The sequence below is a fragment of the Thermobia domestica genome, chromosome 17 (genome assembly GCF_964235325.1).
Source record: "Thermobia domestica chromosome 17, izTheDome1.hap1.1, whole genome shotgun sequence".
NCBI lineage: Eukaryota > Metazoa > Arthropoda > Insecta > Zygentoma > Lepismatidae > Thermobia > Thermobia domestica.
In genome coordinates, this window is record NC_137470.1 from 155773640 (window position 1) to 155799872 (window position 26233).

General features: G+C 35.7%; 1 protein-coding gene and 1 long non-coding RNA gene across 5 annotated transcripts in view; both read right to left on the minus strand.

Annotated features, from left to right (window-relative positions):
* Window positions 1-26233, minus strand: part of LOC145674429 (pickpocket protein 28-like) — a 216180-nt gene that overhangs the window by 77282 nt on the left and 112665 nt on the right. For all 4 annotated transcript variants that reach the window (XM_081744475.1, XM_081744476.1, XM_081744478.1 and 1 more), the window contains exons 8-9: window positions 9901-10126; window positions 5567-5834 (exon numbers count right to left, since the gene is read on the minus strand). In XM_081744475.1, coding sequence (XP_081600601.1) covers window positions 5567-5834; window positions 9901-10126 — 494 coding nt within the window. The remainder of the gene's footprint in view (window positions 1-5566; window positions 5835-9900; window positions 10127-26233) is intronic.
* Window positions 14938-24646, minus strand: LOC145674433 (uncharacterized). The gene is made up of 2 exons (XR_014128930.1): window positions 24381-24646; window positions 14938-18714 (listed from the first exon to the last, which is right to left on the minus strand). It is a non-coding gene; the product is annotated as an uncharacterized LOC145674433 (long non-coding RNA).

The following is a 26233-nucleotide window of genomic DNA, read 5'->3' on the forward strand; positions in this document are numbered from 1 at the left end:
TACAAACGCAACGAGATAACTCGGCAAAAACACTAATTACAATTTTTGAAAAATACGAGATAACTCAGGATATGTACTTAAGGGGTTAAAGCGAAAAAACAGAGAAGGCGAGCACATTTGCTGCTTCAGTGTTTGCTTGAATATAAAAATAATAAAGTGGCCAATGCGCATATTCTCGGTAAATGGCGTTTTGAGTTCAATTTCTTGTGGAGTGATTCAAGTTTAGCGTCCCACTTAGAAGCAAGAGTATAGGAGATATGGTTCTCCAACTTAAGGTGTGATATTAATAACAAAGTCAATACATCTGAAGTGGTCCAAAGATGGGGAAAATTGTTGCTCGACCGTCTCCGAAAATTATAAAACTTTCAGTGTGACAAACCTTGTGTATGAGAAGATCAATAACATCATTCACGTTGTCGTATGTATACTCATGTCCAAAATTATTGTCGCATGTCTATAAATATGTTGTTATAGAAGTTTAATTTGATAACGAATTCGCCCGGTATTTCTTATTATGTTAGTATGTGTATAATCGGCAAATACATGTATGTGGCAAATTTTATGTCAAAAGAGCAGCAAATAAAAATAAAACGAAAATAAAACTTTCTTGTCCATTTAACAGCATTTTGTTTTTTCATTCTAATTTTCGTGTTTGTAATTCTTTTGCTATGAAATTTACCACAAATATACATTTCTCAATTATACACATACTAACATTATAAGAAATAAAGGGCGAATTCGTTATCAAATTATATTCCTACAACAACATATTTATAGACATGCGACAATAATTTTGGACATGAGTGTACAAGTGTTACTGAATGGCGGCCATCTTTGTTGTCGATGGAGTGCCATTTTTTGCATTTGCAAGTCTTTACGAAAACTACAGTTGCTCAGGACGTACGTATCAGACGAGCTCCAAGCAAGAACGAATGCTTAGAGAAGAGACGGAGGTACACGAAGAATATATACTCTTACTTCTAAATAAATATGCAGGGTTGCAAACCAATACATGAAATCACTAGGAAAAGTACAGACAATGATACATTGAAAGGGGCTGTATTTTGGAATGGCATAAAGTAGGGGATTCATAAGTTTTGTGCTGAATACTATTGCATGTAAGGAGTCTTCAGAAATATCCACAGCTATGATATTTCTGGCATCGTAGATTTCTGGGGTCCGAAAGTTGAAGTTTGTAATTTTGATGCCATTTTTGGGGCGTAATATCTCACGAGGACAAAGTACTAAAAATTGCTGCTTACACCACAAAGAAATTCTGTATGTGAATAAACTATTGCAAAAAAAAAAAAAAAAAAAAAAAAAAAAAAATCATGACTGATATTACATGTAGTAAAAAGTGAGGACATGGTAAAAACGCGAAGAAAACGCGATGGTCTTAATCCTAAAAGATTTAAATATGTTGATGTGTTTGATGCTAGATCTCAAAAACTACCCATAATTCAACAACTAGGCCTGCTTTTGTTAGTGTGCAGTTGTGGGAAACTTGCAAGTGGCGTTTGTTCCATCTTTCTAGCTCCATGGTCATTGCTACGTATATGGTAAGGAGGTGCTCCCCCTTACACCCACGACATCCATCGTGGAACTGGACCGCGGTATTAAGGCACTTAATGTGTCAGCAAAATATCATTGAAATCCAATCCCAGTTACGGAAGCTAATGTGTTCTCAATGTTGCGTTACCCTATCTATTCTGTCGTGCTGAAAATGGCGTATTTGTGGAAAATATTTAAAATGATTGTTGTTGCCCTTCTCTTCTATAGCATTACAGCAATAACTTTTTAGTAGCTGTAATTACAAGTTCTCGCAATTATACTATTTATGCAGTGTTGCAAACTTCAGCAATGTAGTTATATCTCCGGAACGGTTTGAAATATTGAAGTGCTGCAAACGGCAAAATAATTTACACATCCATTACAAACAATACAAATAACTCGATATGATACTTATGTGAGAATTTTTTCGAAATAAATGATTTCAATTTTTTTTCAAACCCTGGTAACTTCGTCCCTATTCATCCAGAACAAGTCCTACCATGACCATGGTATCCAACATTGAAGTACTTTCGATGTACTTTATCCTGTATATCTCCGTTAGGCTGTATTTGCGTTACAGGCTTCCGAACTTTGGATGTTTGTGATACTATAACATCCTTAGTTTGCAACACTGGGTAACAAAAGTGGTATTCTAAATTTACGTTTCCCACGTTGATTTTAAACATATAATAATCTGATGTACTGCTATTTAAAAAATATAACTATATATTGGGCTGGCAACACTGTCGAGTCTTTTTGTTTAATACATACAAAGATGTTCCACTTCTTATGGTTCTTCGCGCAAAGTTTCATTTTTCTCTGTCGTTTGGTTTGTCTGTTATAGTGGGTGGTCAAGACAAATTGTCCACTCTGTAGACGTGGGAATGATTATGGAGCTAGAAAGATGGAACAAGCGCCACTCGAAAGTTTTCCACAACTGAACTCTAACAAAAGCGAGTCTAGTTGCTGAACCATGGGTAGTCTTTTAGATCTAGCATGAAATTTGTCCAAACATTTAATTTTTTTAGGGCTAAGACCATCGTCACGCGAGTGCTCTCTTCGCGTTTTTACCATGTCCTCACTTCTTTTTTTTCTCCATGTAATATCAGTCATGATCTTTTTGCAAAAGTTTATTCACATACAGAATTTCTTTGTGGCGTAAGCAGCAATTTTTAGCACTTTGTCCTTCTGAGATATTACGCCCCAAAAATGGCATCAAAATCAGAAACTTCAACTTTCGGACAACCATAAATCTACGATGACAGAAGTATCATAGCTGTGGATATTTCTGAAGACTCTTTACAGCACAAAACTTACAAACCTCGCACTTTATACCATTCCAAAATACAGTCCCTTTAAAAGTATAATTTTCTGTACTTTTCCCAGTGATTTCATGTATTGGTTTGCAACCCTGCATATTTATTTAGAAGTAAGAGTATATGTTCTTCGTGTACCCCAGTCTTTCCTCTAAGCATTCGTTCTTGTTTGGAGTTCGTCTGATAGTACGTCCTGAGTGACTGTAGTTTTCGTAAACACTTGGAAATACAAAAAAAATTGCACTCGAACGACAACAAAGATGGCCGCCATACGACAACGTGAATGATGATGTTGACCTTCTCATACAGAAGGTTCGTCACACTGAAAGTTTTATAATTTTCGGAGATGGTCGAGCAACCACGTCTGGACCACTTCGTATGGATTGACCCAACATGAACTTTCGCCAGAAATCAAACAAGAGTCTCTAGTAACAAGGGCGTATACACGAACTATTTAGCTCGAGAAAGCTTAGCGCTGCATCAGATCCCTTGTTAAACTGTAGACCTCACTTTAAAACCCTCTCTGCTCACTAGTAGGCCTAAGAGCTGACATACCAAAAAATAATACAAAATTTATCATTTTCCTTTCGCTTGTTTATTCATAAGTGAAAGGAGATATGCAACTTACAACGATCATAGATAATGTTATTCTGCAACAGAAAATATGAACGCGAAGAACTTTCAGTGTTGCCATTTATATATATTGCACTGTTGCCAAAATCTAAGTTAAGACAGCGACTCGAGGAACGAACTCAATTGCATTTGATTACGTATCATGTTGTCTTCGAATCCTATGAACTATTTTTTTTAAATAATAGTTGTACTTAGTTTGTAATAAACAAAATAGTTTTAACATACAGTTATTAAAATCAAATATTAATGTTATTTAGAAAGTAGTTCACAGAATACCAAAAACAACAACATACGTAATCAAATGCAGTTGAGTTCGTTCCTCAGGTCGCTGCCTTAACTTCGATTTTGGGGGAATTGCTATTCTTGCAACACTGTAATTTCTATGGATGGAAACACTGAAAATTCTTTAGGTTCATGTTTTCTGTTGTAGGATAGCATTATCTATGATTGTGGTAAATTGCATTTCATCATCTCCTTTCACTTATGAAAAACAAGCAAAAGAAAAAAATATTACAAAATTGATCACTTATTATGACAAGCACTTGAATACAAATCGACTAATCAATCTACAAGTTTAAATGAGGATAAGGCCGAAAAATGTTCATTCAAATTGTGTATTTCTAGTGAACTTACATGTTTCTACATGGTTAAACCACGTGTTTTTGGCACAGAGGGCTAGAGTTTGATTCCCGGTGGGAGGACATGTGATTCCAATCTCACGTTAGCCTGTAAGAACACGTTTCACACAGCGTCGCTGCTGAAAGGGATACAAGTCTCATCAACAAACTAACCATCGTTTAGTACTAAATCGCTTAATCCAAGCACCGAAAACTTTGTATTAAATGGAAAGAGTTACGGGCTTCAGAGATTAATTACAAGTGAATTAGGACTCCAGGACTCTGATATACACTACCCGTGATTTATCATTTTTATTATTGTTTACTTACTAACAAAATTCCAGACAGAACTGGAAGAAATGGTTAAATGAAAACACACTATCTTGGGAAGAAATTTCAATAGTTAGTTGTTTAACGATAAGTTTCATCGCGTATGACAGGGAAATCATGGGTTTGATTCTCTGTGAGAATACATGATGTTTAGATTCTACACAAAAACTATAGATCCATGTGACAAACACCTTAAGTAGTTAATACGTAACGAGCAAACTTTCTGCGCCTGTAGGGCGACGTTTGATTTCTCGTAAGAACAACTGTCGCGGATACAAAGCCAAAGAGTAGATCGGGTTTCATATGAAACAAGAATTCATTTATTATTTTGTATGTTATTTTTCACACTACAATTATTAACTAGTATTTACTCAGTAGGGCCCTCTTTAAGTTTCATCTTTCAGTTTAAAATAAAATACAATCTTTCAGTTTCATAATTACTACCATGGATTACTATCTGTTCTTACACCTCAAGCGAGTCCTGTCAGGTCTCATCAGCATTTTCAGGATGGCGGAGGAAGTTGTCAAATAGTGGTTCCAATCTCAGGCGACCGAGTTCTATGACACAGGTATAAACAAGTTGGTCTCACGGTATGATAAATGTCTGAATTCTGGTGGTGAATATGTTGAGAATTAGCTAAACGCAACCTGTATCTGGTACAATAAATATTTCCATTCAATTGTGTTTTGTTTCTGTTCAAGACCTTTGGGAAAGTTACTTTCTGGGTGCGCCTCGTAAGTGTATTTTCCTTACTAATATGTAATATATAAGTAATATATCAACAAGAAATGTGTGGAGCCCGAACTGTGAACAACTGAACTGATATATTTTCATTATTTCTAATTCTGTACAATTTACTCCCTGAAGCTACTTTGCACTTTGTTTCACATTGCCTAGTTTTAGAATGCTATTTCGTTTCCAATCTCTTAGTTATATACTACAAAATGTGACAAAATTATGACCGTTCCATAAATAAATGAAAAATTTTCTCCAAACTTCCGCATTATACGTAAATTCATCTACTTATTAAGGAATTGGATGAGAATTTTGATTCAATTGATATATTTTACTTCGCAACTTTAACATAACGTAGCAGAGAATAAATGTACGTTACTTACGTGGCATATAGAACATAAAACATCCACACAAAGCTCTTGTTGCATTAACAATGCATTCAAATTGGCAGTTCCCCTTCGTGTAAGTTCGAAAGAATGTGAGCTTTCTCTCATTAGGTAAAAAGCATTTGCGATTGGCTAATGGATAAGACCTAATCTCTTCATCGGTGATTGTCACAGAAGGCTTAACACTTATCTTGACCGTTCCTCCCAAGGGCAAGCTTAGATGTTGTTCTACTCTTGGAAACTCAACCGGATTATGTAACATTATCTAGAAAAGAAAAAGACCACGTTAAAATTCTGTGTAATGTTGACAAATTTACAACACTAAACCGTAATGACTGCGTACTTATTGCTTTGGAAGTTTTAGGTGCACAGCTCAAAGGGTTTAGGAGATACAGCCGCTAGTAAGTCACTTGGAAATACATGTTATAGTCATAACACATTTTCCAAAATATAAGAGATTTCTTATAACTGTCATTTCATCTAAACTAGATCATATTCGTGTTTCCAGTGTGTTTAAATGATGAAACACAAGAGAGAGTTGTTAGATTTGCAAATCCGAAGTGATTTTGTTATTGAATAGAAAAGTTACCAATTACTACAATCAATATGCAGTTAAGAAAAGAGTGCATGCCCGCACGAATACTCTGCTTACAGTGAGCACACCTGACAAACGCAATCGAGTCGCACTTGAAACACTTGTTGACAATTGCGTCAAAGCAGTAATCGTAACGAGCGATACAACTTCCAGGCTCCTCATTCAAGTATCTAGCCTTATGGAAATCGAATCATGTTGCGAAAACGAGGAACACTGAACTGGTGAATTCTGAAGGACTGAAGTTGTATGAGCCTGCCATGATGCCAAATATTCATCACTTCATGCTATTGTTGTATCAGTGATGAAACAAACGAAGGATTTGTATGGACGGAACAAGTGAACATCCAGAGGCTGAATCATGCGCTACGTCCACCAGGTATCAGCAGTGTAATCAATTGAAAGCCTTCTGGCACACACACTGTCGTCTTTGTTTGCAGACCACGAATCAAGTAACAGGAGGACTTTCTTCTTACCACTTGGAATACTTTTCCATAAGACGTCTGAATAGAAACATTTGATGTCGTCACACCTTCTAGTGGCTGTATTTCCTAAACCCTTTGCGTTTTGCACCTAAAACTTTCCTGACATATTGACCACACTTAGTACTACTCGAACACATGCGTCTCTGGCAGCAACTCGATTCACCCAAACGTAACATTTACTTGTCAAAGGTATGAATGAACTTCCACCTAACACGTCGAAAATTAATATAACAACTCGTTTCACAGTATGAGACTACGGTAGACTTTCAAACTGCGGATTCAAAGCTCAAACTTGAAGTAGTACATATATAACTACTGGCTGCAATAGATTAATAAGATCAAAGATAGAACCTGCTCATGGACGCTGAATCCATAGCAAAAAGCAACTACCCGTAATCACTTACTGCGTTTTCTCTATGGACATCAATACTGAAACCAGAAGTGCTAATTAATGTGTATCCCTTTCGGTTGCTACGGAGGAATAAAATCAATGTTCAACATTATTGTTGCTGTACTGAATCCATATAAACACACTGCCTGTCGCTATCTATTTCCCTTTTACCCGCTATGCGATCAGTGTCGTAACCGGAAATTGTAAATTTTTACCACTTCCGAGTTGAACAGATAGATGGAAGTAGATAGAAAACTCATACTTTGGATGCAGGATCTGTCAAGTTTTTTTTTTTTTTTTTTTTTTTTTTTTTGCTATTTCTTTCAGTACTCGTTTTATAAAATAAGTATGAAAAGCAGGAAATACTAGCAAATTTCAACCACTTCCCGTGTTGCTGGGATGCTGCGGATAGTCATGATATGTAGTATGAGACACTAAAATCGTTAAAAAACAAAAAAAACCTGCTCGCTATCTTTCACTCGATGAAAATCATTTTTGAAACACAAAGTAGTAGCAACTATGAACCATTTCCGGTTTTAGTAGAAGTGTTCTGAATGGTTGTCTTTTTACGCTGAATCATTTGCAAAACACCTCTTTTCGCTGTTACCGTTTTTGTTTTATGGTGATAAACGTTGAAACGATAATGGTAAAGGACCTTTCCTACTAAGAAAGTGAAATCCAAATTGGGCCGTTATTGACCCAAAATGTTACCCTCGACCAAAAATTACCTCAGAACTTTTTGAACCCCTACCACCTTCCCTTACCGAATTATCGTATCATACATGCTCAAAATTTTATTATATATATATATATATATATATATATATATAAAATTTTTGTGGGGTTGGTCGAAATATTTTGAAAGTTTCACAGATTGTAGATACTATGTAGGTGTAAATGTGCAACATTTTCAAAACCATCGAAGCGCATTTCCCTTGTCTTTCCGCGTCTTGAAAATTAAAAAAAAAACAATAAAAATTGGGGGAGACGTCGCTGATTTTTTGGTAAAAAAAATTTGTAATACCCTTAGGTATAACATTTTTTCGTGCCTGAAAGTGATGGCAACATTGTCAATAAATAAATAAATAAAATTGAAACGTCTTTTTTGCACAGTTTTACCACCGTTTTAGGGCTCTCAAGGTCAAGCTTAAAACATTTATTTGCCAGAGTTCGCAATTTTTCTTTCCCTTGCGGCCCTTCCGCTTCTGTCGTTCTTCGGCTGCTTTGATTGTGTACATTTCGGAACAGAAGAGTTAAATGTATCTCCGTAAAAATGCTTTCACTTCAACCGACTCTTGCACAACAAATTTGCACAAATTTTGCGTTGCCTCCTCGTATCTCTACTAGTGCTTGCTTCACTGGCCGCACACAACGGCGCTTTCTGTTAATCGCATCGGGAAACGGCGACTCGCTACCGATGAATACGGTTTTCCCACACCTGACGTTTCGAATATGTATTAGAGGCAGCAGAAAAGCAAGATAAGCATGATATTTCTATGTTTTACCAGGAATTGAAGTAACTCCACGTACTTTGTTGTTGTAGAGGAACTTGTAATTACTATTTGGATCACCATCGGATAACAAAAGATGCGTTTTGTTTAAGATATTCTGTGTACCTTACTTACCAATTTACTTTGTTTTGATTTTTCTTACAACAACACACTTTTGTATCATCATTATTTCTATTCGTTTAGAGAGTATTAGGTAGAAGACAGTATTATTAGAAATGGAACTTTGAAGTGCAATACGAATGTACTACATTTTTATTTCATTTTTCTATTATCAATATTGATATTCAAATTTGGCTAAAGGTAAATTGGAGTGCTTCATATGGCTTCGATGTTGAAAGATACATTACAGTAGGAAACAACAATCAAAATATATGCTTAGCTTGATACACAGACAGTCAAACACCGCCGTCCAAAACCCCGCGGGTCAACTTCTCACTTGACCAGAATTTCGTGGGTAGACTTCCCGCTGACTGAAATTTAGCAAGGCCAAAATTTCGTCATAACAGATAAATTAAAGTGAGTTAATCAAAATAGAACTTAGAGAAAAACTTACCATGTAATTACTGAAACGTACCCAACGTAAAACGCACGCAGAAATCAATTACATGCGTCTAACGAAAACTAATGTTCCTCTTACACAGAAACATGAAGCAATGTGCTCCCACTTGCACGAATTACCCACAATAAGCAACTGAAAATCAAATGGCGATATTGGTGTCCTGGCATGATTATAGCCCTTTACCTTGCATGTGAATTGTTTCTCATATGGCAGTATTTAAGTAGGAAACCAATAATAAATCAATGAAAATTACGTTTCAGCAATAATATAATTGAATTCTGTTTAAATAATGATTTCAGTAATCAGTAATATGGCTGATAGTGTGATGTCAAGATTAAAGTTGATTTTTCTTTTAGTGGGATATTTTCATTTGATCTTTCTGTTCTTCGGTGTTTTATTCTGCAATTCTCCAAATCCGCACTCTAAAATCATACAACCTCTGTTGTATTGGCCTCAACCCACGGGCTTCTGCAACCCCTGTAATGCATGATTTCGGCTAGTACTAACACATTTGTAAACAAATATCTTTGGGCAACTTCATTCTACTTGCTTTCCACAAAGATAGGTTTTGCACGACGTTCCTTTCGGACTTCTAGAAATAAAGTTATTCGGTACATTGTGATCGTATGATTGTTACTCAAATCAAATATAACAATTCAGTACTTATAGTTTTCTAACTTTGAATTTAAGTTTGTTAAATACGTAGCATAATCATACTAATTATAATAGTTGCAAGTTTTCCACCAAAATGACTCACATTTCACTTTGATGCAAATAAGAATAGAGAGCTAACCTGATATCCAGTGTAGCGTGTGTCGCATGGAGCTTCAAATGTTGAAGAGTTGATAGTGGTTTCCAATATAAGACCTCCATTAGGTCCGTTTCTCGCAGTATGTCTAGGATATGAAAATCTTGTATATTTTTCATCTCTAGTAAACTCTGCTCCCCTATATCCTTGTTGCAGATTCCAACCAGATTTCCGTGGCCATTGATCACGTCCCGGTAATGGATATAGGATGCTTAAATAAATAAATAAGTAATCAGTAATATGGTTTCATACTGTAAACATCTCCATTTTCAATGTTTCATTGTTTCTACATCAAGTGTACTATTGGAGCTTAAATAGTACACAGTAACACATTGACAAATTACGAATAATTAATTCGAAATATTTTAACAAAGTCCAGATAGATTTAATGGAAAGTATTAACCCTCGCACTACCTATGCATTTTTTGTAACATGGACTACCAAGGGTGGTCATTTTGTACCCACCTGTTAAGATTAAATACCTGTATATCTCGCAAAAGAAATAAATGACAAACTCTCACAAAAATCTGCAGAGATTGAAGTGAAGAGGATAAGACTAGCAGCTATTGTGTTGACATCTAGGAGTGACACTCCTAAATGTCAGTCACATCTTCTACCAACGGGAGCGGAGGTACGTGCCCACCAACTTCAAATAGCAAGTTTTATGAGTCACACTAAAGTTCAATTTGAACCACCGTAATGTATTCGCTTTAGCTAAACATTTTGAGCAACAACATATTTTCTTACAATTTTAAGGAAATGAATTGAAAAGTAATTACAAAAAGTATACTTTGGTGGGCACGCCCCATTGATAGTCTCCGAGGGTTAAAGGTGACAGAAATTTTGACTTTCCATTTATCCTGTATTTACTTATTATTATTATTATTAATATTTTTACATATTTATTTAAGTGTAATCCAATTGGAAAATATTATGAGTGGTGGGGTTTGAAAGGTGATGTAACGCTTAAAAATAATATCTTCATCTAGTTATAAAACATCTATCTTGGATATTGAAGCAATGTATATCTTCGAAGCAACAATATTTCACAGTTTCGGTAGTTCACTGGCAGACCACTCTCCTCTAGTGCGTGGGGTTCCTGGTTCGATCCCAGCTTCAGTTTGGTTTTGTGGAGAACAAATATTATGCGCATGCCATTTCTTGGGCTTCCCTATTTCCTCCATGTCCATTCTACCATTGTCGTTTATCTCATTACCGCCGTACTACGGTGGACAAACACAGTGTGCATGAGTTTTCTCGGGGTTCTCCCACTTTCTTTCCCCATTTCATTCATTCCCCATCACCACAGTCTTCTTTAGCCTAGCCGGCATAATCGTGGGCCGTAAAGATCTCATTTCATTTCATTATCACAGTCTCCTTTAGCCTCAGAGCATAATCGTGGAACACTGGAAAATAGAATGGCAATTTGTTACGTCTTACGAAAATTCAAATTTACTAGTTAATAGACAAAAACTAAGTTCAAAAGACGCAAGGAAACAAGTATCATCAAAATTACCTCTTTGCACTGATATTAATTCCGTTTCACTACCGAGGCTTCATAATATATAGGTCCACCATATAAGTTTCGATGGAAATCGAGCCCGAGTTTTTCCACGCCAATGCCGCCTAAACTAGCTGTGTAGTCAGAACTGGATCAACAAATAACAAAACTGCTGTTCTCGGATCAAAAGATCCAATATATTTCAGTCAAAAACTTTCTTGTAGGCCTTATATCTGAAGAACCACATCAGACGAGTAACTTCCAATATGTGCTATTGAAATCAGTTTGTATCGTCTTCACAGCGAAAGAGCCAAACAGCGCTTAGGTGGGAGGGACGAGTATCGTCCCGGGTGAGATGGCGCTGCCTTCGGTCTGTGGACGTGACGTCACGGGTTGTCATAGTAACCAGCGGATTGTTTTCGTCTGCTTTGCATCTCAAGTGTTAGACGCAGTGCAGAAAGATTAGATTAGCTAGTGCTCAGTTTTTCTTGTACTGTGCCTAGACCTGACATTCCTTTCCAGCTTTTTTCCCTATATTAACATATTCGTCTTATTTTCTTTTCTTTTTTCAGAGTTCCCTTTCAAAATATCAAAGTACGTCAACAGAAAAAGCTGATTCCCAAATGCAACTAAAGGAGCGAAAGGGTAATATTTGAAATAAAAAGAATATAAAATTTCCTTCCGGAAATGTAATCTTACATTTTTATCCAAACTTGTATCCGTGTACACATAACTCCTTGTACATTCATTGACAAATGTAAAAAAGAATATTCCATATTTAATTTTTATAGCAGAAAGAATTTATACTAAATAGCTTAATACCTCTCGATTTTTGTTGCAATCTTTAATTATAAAATATTGCGTCCACAGTGTTTAGAAAGATTTTGAAAGGTGAACTGCTACAGTATCCGGAAACAGGGGCGTCATTTAGGGGGCAGAGAGGGGCAATTGCCCCCTTTGAGTTTGAGACATATAGCTTTTACCAATAAAATAGTAAATCAGTGAAAAACGCGAAATTTGACTTATATCTAGGAGTCTTGGCCTTCCCCAAGCAAAATCTGAAATGATGCTCCTGTCCGGTAACAGAACTCATCACCGTGTACACAAATCTATTAGTAGCAAGGTGGGTTTTTTGATTGATTTTAAGTTTAACGTCCTGTTTCAGCAGCGAGGCTATATGAGACGTGGACCTACTGATTAACGTGGAATTCGAACCACATGAGCTCCCGCCGGGAATCGAACCCGGGTTTCCCGTGCCAAAGGCGCGTACGCTAACCGCTTAGCCACGGAGGAGCTCAGTAGCAAGGTGGGGAAACAGCTATGAAAATAAAATGAAATCTTTCGTTCTGACGTCCCACGATTATGCTCTTGAGGGTAAAGGAGACAAATGATTAAGGCAAGAGAATGAGGAGGGAAGAATAGGTGGAACGAGAAAGTGGAAGGAAACGGGAGTACCCTAAGAAAACCCACAGACACGATGTCGTTTTCACACAAATTTATTTGGCTGGGGTAACCAGGGACCCTACACATTAGAGGTAAATGCTCCACAATTAAGAAACCGTGTCCGCTTCGGAGACAGCTATGCATTGGAAGTAACTCGTAATAAGTGTAAGTTAAATAGTGTAAACCTATTCTCTTAAAATATTGAGGGCACTAACAAATACATTTCACTATATTTGACAAGTATTAGTACACTATGAGCTAAAATTGATACTGTTAAATTCAATGGGAAATATAAAAAACTATACCAAAAAGTAGAATCTTACAACCAGTTTGGTTTTAACCTGAGAGCACGTACAACGAAGACGTCACGTAAGCTCAGTGGTAGTGTGTTCACTTTTGGCACAAAGCTCCCTGGTTCGATTCCAGCTCCCGACATATGAGCTTAGTGATGTATGAGTGGGTTTTTCCAAGACATACTTGCTTCCTCCTACTATCGTCCAACTCATTATCACAGTCTCCTGTAGTGTCGGAGGTAAAGCGTGGGATGTAAATGAAACTATAAAAAAAAAAAAAAAAAAAAAAACGTGCGCCGAAAAAAAGTGCTTTCGTCCCTTGGCGACATACATGCGAACAAGATGAACTTGCCCAGGAATTAAATTCAAATGTTTCACAGTAGGCACATTCCATTGGGCTCTACTGAACATTAATAACAGCAAATCGGTGGACACCAGTCAATTTATATAGCATAAATCTAGAACACCGTTAAGCTCAAAAGTGGGTTCTCTCTGATTAGCATTTATCAATTTCAATGATCAGTTAGATTTGAAGTAAGTTTTAGTTAAAAATAAATCACTGAAATGAAGGAAATCATTACAGCTTCTCACGTGACAAACTAATTAGAAATAGTGCAATGCACCTTAATTTATCCCGAACAGTCGAAAATAGTTAGTAACCTGTATGTATCTAATTTGTAGTGGCGACTCTTAAGTAAAATATATCGGTAAAAACTTAAATTTTCTCGATAGGACTGGACGACAAAAAAATCCTTGTACACAATGGTTACTACATATTTTAAGCTTTTTCCCCATATCTTATACCGAGACAACGTTAATTTTCAGCAACGTGCCTTTCGTATGAACAATCCTGTGCCAGTCACTTGTAATTCACTAGGTTGAGAATCACTATTCTAGCATACACAATGAATAAATAATATAGTCTCGATTTATATTTAAATTTACTTACCAATAAAAACAAAGAAAGAAGGGAAACTAAGATTGGTCATTACATTTGTTATCCATAATTCCGTACTGCATGGATTACAGAAAAGTCGAAAATAGCAATTTTGCCTTACAAAACGAAAATGTTTTGCGCACTGTTGAGTCTTGACTCAATTTCGGAATATAGTGACCGTGCCTCGAAAAGCCGATATGTGCAGAACTGGCATATTTGCAGAGGACTTTTTTTTTTTTATCATTAACAATTTTAGCAAATATCATTTTTGTTTCCTTCTTAAAAGAAAACTTAAGAATTTACATATAAGGCACTTATTACAAAATTAAACACAACTTTACGCTCGTAACGTAGTCGGTCGAATATATCGTTTTTCGTCAGACATATTAGAGGAAAATGTCACATAGCGATTTATCGAAGCGCAGCAACGATATAATGTGCTGAGAGAATGAATAATACTAATAAATTAATTTTAAAAACTTTAACAAGCAGCTTTTTTTTTTTTTTTACGAACTTTCAGAATATGAAAGAGTGAACTTCAAGTTCCTATCAGCCCATAATTCAAGGTACAAATACTTATTATTTATTCCTCCAAAACTACATTATTTTTGTGTGCGAAGATGATATATCCTATATGAAAACAAGATTCGAAGTTGATTAAGAAAAGAGCTCAACTTCTTATGATAGCTGTGAAAGGTATTAGAATTTAATTATTTTATTCGTAAGTATCGATTGCAGCACGAAAATGTTACAAATCACTTCAAACCAGGGTGGATTGATTTAAATCAGTCTGATTTAAATCACTTGATTTTTTAAATAAAAATCGTTGATTTAAATCGAATTCCGAAATAAATTAATTTAAAGTGAAAATAAGTAAAATACTGTTTCTGTTCTGTTATTTCGATTATGGAAGTTAATAATCATAATATAATGAGACTCAAATATACGGTATAGTATGAAAACAAGTGTCATGCAGAGGATGATTAGGGAAAATCCCGTTTTGAACAGGCAACGGAGCAATCCTGCTTTCTTCTTTTTGCAACATTGGGTTTGGGTTTTAAAATCGTTAACTATTCCAACGGGGAAATTACCATCGACATTTAAGACGAAAATCCTTTTTTTGTGCGTGCCTGTTTGTTTGTTCCCAGATAATAGAGCGTATTTAGTGGGGCTCTATCCTCTCTCCAGAAAAGATTTTTTTTGTTAATTTTGTAACTTTAGGCGAAATTTTATTTCACGCCGCAAGCTAGTTCTGAGCTTTTAAAAATATCAGTAACTTTTGTGAAAAAAAGTGTCATTTTGATAAACGTTGCTGTTCTTTTTCCTTAATGCTTAACCTTTTAAATTATATAACCTATTTTTAGGTGATAGGGTAGAATCATCATTATTCAATTAAAAAAGTACCAATAAAGCTTTTTTTTCGTTTTCTTCCGGACTGGAGGCATTTTAGAACACGTTACATATGCTTTCACGCCTTTCTGCGTTGAGGTATAGTGTGTGATGACGTCATAAATCTAAAAAGATATTTTTTTGTTATGCGTATTATTATTATTTTTTGGCGGGTTACATTTTGCATTCAGAAGACTGAAATTTTGCATACTCGTTCAGTGCACTCCTTAATAATTTTCAGATGTTTTCAGATCTCTGCGTGGAAACAGCGGGGTCCAAAGGGGCAAAAATGTTTTTAAAAAGAATATTTTTTAAACAAAAAATAGCTTTTTTCGTGATTTTCACGCCTCAGATGGAGACATTTGAATGGTGCCGTTTGAAAGGCTGTTCTATTCTGAAGAAAATGATGTACGTACTATGCTCCTAGGATAAATAGGGATGTCTCAGGAAACTGTTACCTGAGATCCTGTTTTATACGGGAATCTGGGATATTTGGGGAATATTATTTTTCGCGGGCTTACTTTTGCACCTACAAGATTGAAATCTTGCACATTTACTCAGTGGACCTCTCAGTATTTTTCAGATCTCTGCTTTAAAACAGGGGGAGGGGTCCACAGAGTTATTTTTTTTAAATATATTTTTAACAGAAAAATCCTTTTTTCGTGATTAACCCCCCCCCCCCCCCAGATACATGATGGAGACATTACTGTTTGAAAATTTGTTTTATTGTGAAGAGAATAATGTACAAATCATGATCCTAGGATAAATAGGGATGTCTGAGGAAATTTTTATATTACATCCGGGTCATCTGGGGCATTGTGGGAACGTTCTTAGCTCATTGTTAAATAATTTCCTCACCCTTATTACTCAAGATAGAAGCTTGAAATTTTGTACACACATTCAGTACACCCATTAGTATTTCCCAGTTGATTTTGAGATCTGTGCATTAACATGGGAAATCCAGAGGGGATCAAAATTTAAAAAAAGAAGAAAAAATGCCGATTACTCAAAATTTCCCGCTTCAGAGACCGGATAGGGAAATGTGAATGTTACCGTTTCAAAAGCTGTTCTATTCTAAAGAGAGTGATGCATGTACCATGATCTGCTTGACTGAAAGTCTATAATTTACCTTTAAAAAGAGTCATAATTTGAAAGGGTTAAGAAACGTTATGTGGGATTGATATAGGTTAAAGATTTGGGATAATTTAAAATTCAACCCCAATACTTTCATTTAAATGGCATAATTAGCATTTAATACTAATTCCTAATGCTTTTTCTTCAGTTCGCAACTTGTATTATGCGAGGAGAAAAGATTTGATTTAAATCAAAAAAATCGATTTAAATAAAAAAAAATCAACAAAAATGATTTTTTAAAAAAAAAAATCATGATTTTTTTCCACCCTGCTTCAAACTATTTCCATATGAGCTCGACATAGACTAATATTTAAAAAAAAACTCCACTAAGTCAAATTATATGCAAGAGGTGAGAGAATGCACGACTGGACTAATATTTGAACCTGGATCTCTATCTTACCGTATCCATGCATTAACCACTACGCTACTTATTGTTCCAGAACAGTCATACACTCTATCACTCAAAGTCGGTGTTGAAGCATTAGCCTGTACTGACTGTACCGCAACTTGGGCAATCACTGTTTACACTACAGAACACACATATATATGATAAATGGAGGAAATAACAATTTTATATCACGTATATTTTGTGTATATTTAGTGTGAAAATTGATTATTCTCTCCAGTTATCGTATATAATAAAGAAATTAAACAGTTTATCGTTAAAATTATATAAATTCCACTATCCTACATAACAAATTGAAAGACAAATAAAGGAATGAAGTTTCCCAAAATACAACACGCAGAATAAAATCCGGTTCATTTATTGAGAATGGTTACAGTAAAATTTAGTTAAATTTAGATTAAGTATCCAATTCTAGAACACAATATATTTAATGTGAATACATAAACAAAAAAGACTGTAATAATTTAAATTTAACGTATTTAGAAACAATGTTTCATCTACTGATCCAATTTGAATGATGAATGGAATCTTTTCACTCTTCAACAAACTTTGTTCTTTATAGATCACAATGCGTAATTGCATATTATACATTAAAACAGTTTGAAACGTATATAGGCAATTCCTCGCTTGTTTTTAATTTTGGCTTCAGTAAAACTCATTTATATAAAGCTGTTAGATACGGCCATATGTCCGCAATTATCCCGCAGCGAAATTGTATCACTCTTAACAGTGATATGGTCTCAAGTTACTAGAATAACAGAAAAAATCTCAAAACCGTCCCTCTTAGTTTTTGCGATTTTAAAAAATGAATACGTTAATGATCTGAACTATTACGAATGTAAATACCTTAGAGAGGTTTAAGCATTCAATTTAGGTCGTAGTGAGCAACGATAAAATTAGTGAAGCGCGTTATCAACTCCTGAATTTCTTCATTTCCCTTTAAAAAAAAATCTCTTTGAAAAGTTTATTTTTTCTGTGGCTGAAAATAATTTAAAAAAATGTTAATATTGTCAACATTATATAGGTGTACACTGACAACAGTATGATTAAAGCATATCACGTGTTAGCTCTTACACTATTTTACAGTTATGATTTATTTGTTTAAGAGGTAAGGTCTTGACATGCAAGAGGAAGTCATGACTACTTACAGATAGGTCGTAACATAGAAAGATACTTTTGACGAACACGACATATGGGTTTAGTATTATCCTATGAGGTGTAATCTAGAAACATACTTTTCACACTACTTTCTTCAAAATTATTTTCGAATATCTTTCATTATTTGTGATACAAAAATATTCAGTTAAAAAAGTTAAATGTGTGCTAGAATTCTATAATTATATTTTTCACATGCTAGTATTCAAAATAATTTAGTATTACATTCAGTATGTTATACGTTCAAGCAACTAATATTGATAAATGCAACTTCTAAGAAATTCTTAAATGTCTGGAAACAAAGCATATCTTCCATTTCTGATTGTTGAAACTGGTGGATTCAATTTCTTAATAATGTCTTTGAAGGAATACACACACTCATAAGTAGTGATTGGCCACTTGTACTTTTTTGGAACTGTAGTGCGGCGATACACAACTTTGGCTCTAACAGCATCATGAGGAAGTTCAGTCGTTGTTTCCACATAGCAAGCACCATCATACATAACAAGAATCCCATCTTCAAAATTTATTCTTGATGAACCTGAAAAGATTAAAAACTATGAGATGCAGGTACGAATATTGCACGCACAGTTATATATTAAATTTTTAAACTATTTTGTTCAAGATTCCATATTTTTGTCCTAGTTAAATGTATGATAAATTAATGTATATAGACAGGAATATAGTAGCTGCTTACAAACCCATCGCCACTGACGCGCCTGTCCCCTAAAGACACACCCCCTCGGCCCCCTTGCTGCGTTCCTCCTCTGACTCGGTTAGATTGCATTCGTGCTTTTTAGTAGCGACCTAGCACAGGTTGCTTTGTATTTAGGGGGTAAAACTTTCCTCACACAGCATTAAATTTCTTCTTGTAATTGGAGAAGCCGAATGAATAGCTTGTTATATATATTTTTTTTAAAAAATCCAAAATATAACTCATTCGTAGTTAAGCGGTCAGCGTACGCGCCTATGGCGTGGGAGACCCGGGTTCGATTACCGGCGGGAGCTCATAAGGTTCGGATTCCACGTTAATCAGTAGGCCCATGTCTGAAATAGCCTCGTTGCTGAATGGGACGTTAAAACCAAACTCAATTCAACTCAATTGATCCAAAATACAGACACGCCTTTTAAAATGACGACCAGTCAAAGGTATGGTGCCCAAACATACAATAGATATTTTGAATTTCTTTTTACCTAGAAATCACCGTTTTTACTGTTATAATTAAATCACTATTGAAAAAACTAACATGTTATTTCATTTTTTTATCATTAACATAAATATAATAGATCATACCATTAGATTACATACTGTACATTAAATCTAACAAAAAGAACCCTGGAATGGAAAACCAATACACTTTTCACAAACATAGGCTACTTTATTAATAGTAACTAAAATATAAGTTAGCTATATTCTTTTTCGCCCCAGATCTTAGCGATTTCTGATTTGGAAATTTTCGGGCAGCTTCAAAAACTGTCAAATACGGACCAAAAAAATACAAACAGCCCGTACAAAATACGGACATATGGCAGCACTACGAATGAAGCACTCTTTAAGCATTACTCGTTCCGTAGAGGTTTACTTTTAGCGTGTTTCCTACGGCTGCAATCTCTTGCAAACGACCGGGACCACTGTGGACCCTTGCTCTGACCAGGTTATATAGCACTCGTACTTTCACTGGCAACCTAGCACAAGTTGGTTCATGTTTTACGCACTGTAGTTTTTATGCAATACGTCTACATGTATTTATACTAATCACAGTTACAAATAAAGAACCTGAGTCACTACCAACTGAGCGAGAATCACTACCAAGTGACTTTGGAGGATGTATGTTTAGTACAAGGGGTCCAGAAGCACATAAAATGAATGATGCAAGTACTTAGACGTAACATAATATAACTAAATTTAATCTCACCGAACAAACTAACCTAAGCTAATCTAATATTAGTAGAAATAAGCGAAATTCTATCATTTTTTGGAAAATTATGCGGGACTGCTACACTAATAGGGGAAAGTGGGGAAATGCCACGCGACGAGGTAATACCACGCACCCTATTATCTCAGTTGTAATGCTTCGAAACTGATTCAGATTAGTGCTGCTATCTAGTTTAGGCTATGAAGTTCATATCGCATCAGCGAGGCGCCAGTTGCTGCTACGTGTGATTCGTGGCATGACGAAACTTTGTTTAGCTGTAATTTCTTCTAATTTACTGGGCAAATTTCGAGGTATGTATTGAAATGCTTAGTTGATTTTTATTTTGTGTATGCAGTATTTTAGGGCAGTGTGTTAGTAGTAAGTTCATGATAAATCTGTTTATATCGAACGACGTGAAACGGCGGAAGGTTCAATTTTTCTTTCTCTTCTTGGAATGGGGTAATTGCACGCATCTCGTCCATTGTGCGTGGTATTCCCCCTTCACGAAGGAGATATCAAAAAATCTTATGCTGCGTTTCTTTTTCTTTTTTATGTTTATTGCAGATGCCACGACACTATGTTAGGAAAACAGAGAAATGCAAATGGACATTGGAACAACTACAAAATGCCATAGGAGCAATAAACAGCAGACGAAAAATTAGAGAAGTAGCAAAATCTTTTGGAATACATGAGGCTACATTAAGAACAAAAATGAAAGCTGGGACTGTCTGTTCTAAACAAATGGGAAGAAAAGTTGTATTCAATTCTACACAAGAAGCGGAACTTGCTGGCCACGCTTTAAATTTAGCCAAGTTATTTTACGGAATGTCTCCAATTGAACTACGCAGAGTAGCTTATGAATACGCAGAAGCTAATAATATCAAGCACAATTTTAGTAAAGAAATTCGACTTGCTGGGAAGGATTGGTTGGAATTGTTTTTAAAGAGAAATTCCACGATAAGTTTAAGGAAACCTGAAGCAATAAATATTAACAGGGTCGGCGAATTCAATGAAGAAGAAGTGAAACGGTACTTTAACAACCTGACAGAAGTTACCGAAAAATATCATTTTCGCGAAGATCGGATCTTTAACGTTGACGAAATAGGTATATTCACAGTACAGAAACCAGGGCGGATTTTGGGTCCAAAGGGAGTGAAACAGCTTGGAGCAGTAATATCATGGGAAAGGGGTAAAACCGTTACAATTATATGTTGTTTCAGTGCTGCCGGGTTTATCTACCCGAGGAAACGCATGTCACCTCAGCTGCAGAAAGGAGGACCTAATGGATATATATATTCGTGTACTGACAACGGGTGGAGCAATGAAAAATGTTTCTTCAAGTGGCTACAACATTTTGCTCTTATTGCAAAACCAACAACAGATGATCCAGTCCTACTTATTTTGGACAATCACGTGAGCCATATTTCATTACAAATTTATAATTTTTGTAAGGAGAAAGGAATCGTTATGGTCACAATACCACCGCATACCTCACATAAACTTCAGCCGCTAGACCTTAACTTTTTCGGTCCCCTTAAAACATATTTTAATCAAGAATGCACACTGTTAATCAAAAGATTTCTCCATATGACTTAGCCGAGATCTTTAATAGAGCTTATTTAAAAGCAGCAAATATGGACAAAGCTGTTAATGGTTTTAAACAAGCGGGTATTTGTCCTTTGGAGCCGGACACTTTTAGAAAAGAAGATTTTGAAGTTGCTCAGCAATTCCAGGCCGTGGAACTTCAAGATGAAAGAGAGACTTCTGAAGAAATGAATTCCCAATTGCTTTTTGATGCTCAAACTATTATAGACCTACGACAAAGTGAACAACCATCTTCGACGAAAGTAGGGCTAAATCGAGATGAACATCAACTACCCGGAACATCATCTCAACAGTTACCATTGTTTGTCCAACCGTCTTGTTTACAAAATAAGGCTGTGGAAGTCTCACAGATCTCTCCTATCCCCAGCCCTGCTAAGGCAACTCCTCGAAATAACAAAAAGCATTCAGAAATCTTAACTTCTACTCCAACCAAATGAATATTGGCAGATGCTGAATTCAGAAAGAGAAGAAAGCAACAAGAAAACAAAGTTGAAAAGAAAACGCGAAAATTTGATGTTGATGGAAAACGTGAATATAACCGAAGAAACAAATTAGAAGTAGACCTAAACGTTATTATGAACATTAGAAATCAATTCCACAAGTGCAGAAATTGTATTCAATATTGCTAATACCTTAATTAAAGGAGTGTGTCACAGTACATTTTCGCATGTGTATTATTTGTATTATGATATGAAGTGTAATTTTGCTTTACATAAAGGAGTTTGTACCAGTAATAATGCGTGCCAATACCCGATGCCATGCGTGTGATTACCCGATATCGTGGGGAATACCACGCGTTTTCCCTTTTCCACAAAATTTAATTTTACAAAACCTGTGAAAATGAAGGAGCACTACTAAGGACCGCATATGAGACTAGAATGATTAAGTTACAGCATACATTTTTTTCACGTTAATTTGTTTGATTTACAATGAGATATTGGACAATTTACCTTAAGTGCGTGGTATTCCCCCACTTTCCCCTATAACATTAACTAAACAAACCTGACCTAACAAACTAACCGAATGTGAACAGAAATTACCCGAATTGTAACACTTTTTAGAGAAAAGAGCTGGACCCCTTCTGCTAAACATAGGCCTTTTGTTGAGAAACTAAATACCCAATTTCTTTCTTATTGCCCCCTAAAACACTTGATATCTCACTCGGGATAAATAAAATTCAAGGGGGCCATCACAAGTAATTGTTGAAAAATTACAATTCTTATAAGATTTGCGTCTAAATACGACTTTTGGATGTGTAACATAAAACTACAGTGCCAAAAACCAACCAACCCGTATTAGGTGACCAATAAAAAGTACTAATGCTATCTAACCGAGTCAGGGCAGAGCGAAGCTGATGGGTCTGCTCTGCAGCGATGGTGAGCAGTGTTTCTTCCAGACATGCTTTTGGGGGGCACTGCCCCTCGCCGCGGAGCTCAGAATGCCCCCCGGACGACACCAAAATAATACGTCTATACTATAATAATAAATAGAATATTACCAGCAGTTCCCCCCGGAATAGCTTTTCTGAAAGAACGACCGATGGCGAGTATGCGCTGAAGCGAAGGTAATGGAAAGAAGAGGGTTTTAGCAATGATACGAGTTTCAATAGCACTGGCCATAGTTCCATACTAGTAACGCTCCACTTGCAAACATAAATTACAGGCCCTGTACACATGCAGAAATGTATCACCGGTGGGAAATTGAATAATAATTTAGAGATCGGGAGCCAAAACTGGCAAAAAAAAAAAAAAAAAAAAAAAAAGGATGATATACAGGAAAAGTGAGTTGATAGTGGTGACTGGCGATTGATGTTTGAGTAAAGTGTAATGAAAACCTTAACTAATTTAGCTACCGAACTTTACAGTGAGGTATGTGGGGAAAAAAGCGAACTGTGGAATTTTGTTGATTAGTAACGAAGACAAAAAACAGCGTGCCCTGCGGGGCTCTAACTCGCCTTTAGTTGCTAACTCTTGCTCGGCAACACCATGTGAATTAGATATTGGTAACCTAACCTAATTTAACATATGGAACCATGAAATGACCTAATCTGAGTAGAATATCGCAAAAAGGTAAGAGAAAAAGCTGGCCCCAAATCGTAAACAAAGGCCGAAAATACCATTAGATCTTTCATACGCACTCACTTATTTATCCGTCATAAAGGACTTAATGATTTTACATTAGAACCCCTCACTTGTAAACCTAAAATACAACCAGATTACTTTGTATTTAATTCTGTTGCCTCAGAAATTTGTTGTTTATAAACATATTTTCATGCAAAGTAGCCTATTGCATTTTGCCTGTAAATCTTCCAAGATGTGGTGCGCCAGAACTACACCTGCATCTCTCGTTATTTTGAAATGAACAGATTTTTAACTCAAAATTTTAATAAAGACATCCCCGTATTCATAATCGGCACACAAAAGTATCAGGCCTTCATCACTTTTAAGACGTATTCTTGCTTAGCTGTACGCCTTCAGGTAGGATACGTAGCAAAAATAAAAACTTCCATCCACAAGCAAGAACATTCTGGTTTAAGAAAAAAAAGATCCGTCAATCTATATGCTCGACCTACTAGATAAAAGAGATTAGAATTTAAGATAGGAAGTAGTAATAAGCTCTCAAACTTAAACTATTTTTTTATTTTTTTTATATATGTACAAAATAAAGTAAATATATGCCTACTTACCTAAACGCATATATTGGGATGGCGAACATGAATTCGCCAATTTCCCTCTTCAGTTTTCCGCAAACCAGACAACTTCTTGCATTGTGCCTGGATTCCTTCGTTGTCATCTTTCGCCTCGCTGTTAAATCCTTTATTAAAATAGTAGTACAAACTAATTTGAATCAAAACAAGTGTGAACGTATACAATTGCAAAGCACACACACTGCTGTTTCCTTCACCACGTGCTAACCGAGAGCGTTACTTTCGAAATTTCCACTTATGTGACGAAAGATAGATTGGTTAGTTCCGTCGTCGGAGGTTGGGAGGCGCTACTGCTCCCCAAGTTTCCAGATTTTCGCGGAGTTTGCGGTCTGTATATCCTTTGTATACAAACGTACATAGTCTTATGGAAAATAGCTAATAGAACACGAGTGCTTGGGGCATTAATGTCAATTTCGGCGAGAATAAGAGGAAAATACTTTTTTTTAAATGTATTTATAGCGATAATTCTGATTCTTATTTCTTACATTTAGTAAAATAGAAACACACTAGGCGATTGCAAATTTCTACGGTGCTACGTGACATTTCCAGCAAAAAAAAAAAAAAAAAAAAAAACTACACTTTTATTAACGTTCATGTTGGCTCCCTCAAATCTTCCCTGTATGAAATAGGTATATTGTCATATAGCCTAATGCATTGTCTACCGAAATAAGTGGAATGATAAATAATTAAGGATTTTTTCAGCAATTATTTCTAATGAGAGTATTAAACTAAAACTGCACAGTAAAGTATGCATAATATTAACCTGCGTAAAGCTCACCAAGCAAAGCTAAGAAATACTATGTATCATATCCTTCTTTTAAAAATACATGTTATAATGCACATTATGGGGTACCGGTCACGTTTATGCATAGCGTATTTTGCAAAATTTATTACTCTACATGAAAAGACTCATTTATAAGGAATAAATGTCTGCACGCGGCAGAATTAAATAGGAAATAAAACAGCTGTATTTGTTCCCAAATATAGGATTTCTAGGGTAAAAGTATTACAAACTGTTTTCAAGAGATAAAATAAGTGAATACATATGAATTATAACTGTATTATATACCATTTTCCACCTGCGGAGAATTTATGCAGTATAAAAACACTGTATTTATGTTTACAAGTGTATTGTTATTAATGTGAATGCATTACAAGTGCTATAGAACTCGTATCATTGTGAAACCCACGTATTTCCAACTGCCTTTGTTTACGTGCGTATTCCCACCTACGCTGACGAGCCTGTTGCCTGAGAACGTACTCCCGCGTAAGCCCTCCATCTTACCCTGCCCTGACTCAGATGACCTTTCTTATTTTTCAGTGCCCACGATATTGGTTTGTGTTCAGCACTCTACTTGTTATGGCATATATGGGCGCTGGTTTATTCGCAATTCGTAAAAGAAACGGTATTTTTCAACAATTACTTCTGGTGGCCACCTTGAACTTCCTCCATCTATGCTAAGTGGAGTATTATGTCGCCCAGCGCAAATCTTGTGTTGAACAATAAGAAAGAAATTAGTGAAAGAATTATAATTTATCTACAATTGCATCGAGTGCTGTACCTAAACTTGACCTGCACCTATTTTGTAAAACTTTATGTTGGAGTTTTAAGTTGTATGTTACTTTAGCATTGTGTTGAAACACTTAAATGTATTTGGCAATTTTTTTACAAACAATATATCCCAATATCATACTGAGCTATCCCGACTTATAAAATTTGTAAGCCGTTTGTATTGAATAATGTTCAGGGACAGCAAGTAAGATTTAATATATGCTGAAAAAGTATCATCATGCTTAATAAGCATGATGTTTATCAAAATTTAATTTGATTA